Source organism: Penaeus vannamei, chromosome 18 (genome assembly GCF_042767895.1).
Source record: "Penaeus vannamei isolate JL-2024 chromosome 18, ASM4276789v1, whole genome shotgun sequence".
Taxonomy (NCBI): domain Eukaryota; kingdom Metazoa; phylum Arthropoda; class Malacostraca; order Decapoda; family Penaeidae; genus Penaeus; species Penaeus vannamei.
Genome location: NC_091566.1, coordinates 2,522,632 through 2,525,131, shown reverse-complemented (window position 1 = coordinate 2,525,131; position 2,500 = coordinate 2,522,632). Strand labels below are relative to the sequence as shown.

Here is a 2,500-nt window from a genome sequence, read left to right as displayed (position 1 = left end):
GTGTGTGTGTGTGTGTGTTTCCACAGTCTCTTCAGTGAAATAGGTCATTGTGAGAATTGGATATTTTGCAGTACAATATGTATCCTTATAGGATGGGTAGTACACAAGGATAGGTTAACTGCCGTGCAGTGCATGATTGTATATCCCTTTTACAGTTGGGTTGGGAGGCTTTAACCATGAAATGGTGTTTGTAATGTATTTAAACATGCAGTTGAGAACATATGGCAATTTGTACTTAATGCCTTTGGATGCCAAAAAGGAAATGTGTTTTCAGGTGTCGTATGTAGATACTGATCAGCAAATTACAAGTATACAACTCCTTTATTGTGCAAGTTAAATTTAGAATTGATATGTGTCAGATCACAAGATGGCAATTTCCTTTAAGGTGAAATAATTGTTGTATGTAGACTTGCTGAAACTGGACAAGGGAATTTATGTGTTCATTTATAATCTCTGCATTTACTGTCCATGGAAAGAGTTGAGTTCTGAACTGATAAGATCGAGGTTTCAAATACCATATGGTTTCAAAATTAAGTAAATAATTGTTGAAAGTTGAAGATGTTCCCCTTACTATGGTGATTTTTTTTTTTTCAAGAAAAGTCAGTGCTGAACAATTTATCATTAAGTTATTTAATGTTGCAAACAGGTAGTTTAGTAAGAGTACTTTGAGAAATAAATCATATTACAAATGATTTCTGTTTAGAATGTGATTGTTTTTGGATAAGAGTGTTCATGCATGACTTTACAAGTACTGTTGTGTGCATTTATTCCTAACCTTTAGTATGTAATGCATGTAATTGTTTTGGCTTTTAGATGCATGTTATTTTTCTACATTTTCTATATGTATATATATATATATTAATACATTGTTATTGCTAATTGAGAGATTATTCCATTTGCATTAACTATTATAACTTGAATCATTTATGCATTAGAATGAATTAGTGGTTCAGTGATATAGATAAATTTATAATACATTTGCACAAGAAAATGTATTTTTTGTTGCCTTATTTATATATCATATATCATATAATTTTCTATTTCATATGCAAAGCTATATGATATATAGGACTGTTTTGTTCTTTATAGTTATACTAAGTGCTCAGACTATTTTTTTATAACCTTTAGGCGCTCTCTCTCTCTCTCTCTCTCTCTCTCTCTCTCTCTCTCTCTCTCTCTCTCTCTCTCTCTCTCTCTCTCTCTCTCTCTCTCTCTCTCTCTCTCTCTCTCTCTCTCTCTCTCTCTCTCTCTCTCTCTCTCTCTCTCTCTCTCTCTCTCTCTCTCTCTCTCTCTCTCTCTCTCTCTCTCTCTCTCTCTCTCTCTCTCTCTCTCTCTCTCTCTCTGTATATGTGTTTTATACATATCTTTATGTATAGCACACACGTGATGAATGAATATTGACATTCACTCTCACATATATACTGTGTGTAAGATTTGATATACCATAAGGCATAATGGTGTATTTCACATTTCACTTTTAGATACCCCCTGTAATCATATGATATCTCTTGTCTAAATGGCCGCCATATTAGTACCAAGATGTTTTTTCACAGAGATAATTAAAACTAGGAAAAAAGGCTGAGCACAATCTGTTATATAAAACAATATTTATTTGTCAGATATAATTTTTGAAAGGAATAAGGCAACATGAAATATAACTTTGCAAACTACCCAAAGGTAATCTTAAGTATTTGAAATAGAGGCTTATTAGCTTAAGATAGAAGGTAGCCTAGAGCGAACCCTGTTGCCTGACAGGTTCAAGAGGGCCAGGGAGTCGCAGCGTCAGTCCCTCCAACCTTGGTGTGGCATCCTCCAGGACCAGGGAGAGGGCGCAGCCTTTTGGACCCTTCCCTAAAGGTATGAGCCATCACGAAACTTATAGAGAGAACTACTTTCATCATATTCCATAATCAATTGCCCTTGTTTAGTTGTATGTGGAAGATCATGTGATAAAATTATTTATTGTATTTTATATATCTGTGGAAGAGAAGAGGATATATTGACCTTTTTCCAGTTTGGACAAGTTTCATTTTTTTGATATACAAATTGTTAAAACCATGAAAAGTTAAGTGAATCCAGTATACAGTTTAGGGAGATGAAACAAACAGCCTTCATTCTGTGTGTTACATCAGTTCTAACCTGGTTTTGATTACAATACTATTTTACTGTGGTAAGATAAATTATTTGGTTTCTATGCCCAAAGTATACCATATCACAAAATGATCCCAAAAATTCAAATTTTCCCAGAAAATTTACGAAAATTTATTCTACCATCTTTTGTGTTTAAAGTCAACCATAATTTAAGTGTTTGGTATCTTTTTGTAAAACGAAATGGGTAAGTCATGATAGATATTGATTTGATGCATCAGTCTCTAGAAAACATGTTTGTGATATCAGTTTATGATAAAAAAAGTACCATCATCATTGTTGATTCTGATGATAACTTGTGGGCATGGAGTATTTTCTTCACACCTTAGTTAAATTAGTGAAAGACTATCTG

General features: G+C 33.5%; 1 protein-coding gene across 23 annotated transcripts in view; it reads left to right on the top strand.

Annotated features, from left to right (window-relative positions):
* Positions 1-2,500, top strand: part of LOC113813973 (MAP kinase-activating death domain protein) — a 121,406-nt gene that overhangs the window by 70,239 nt on the left and 48,667 nt on the right. For 20 of the 23 annotated variants that reach the window (XM_070132684.1, XM_070132689.1, XM_070132682.1 and 17 more), the window contains one exon: positions 1,756-1,857. The exons of the other annotated variants lie outside the window; for them this stretch is intronic. In XM_070132684.1, coding sequence (XP_069988785.1) covers positions 1,756-1,857 — 102 coding nt within the window. The remainder of the gene's footprint in view (positions 1-1,755; positions 1,858-2,500) is intronic. 23 annotated transcript variants of the gene reach the window in all.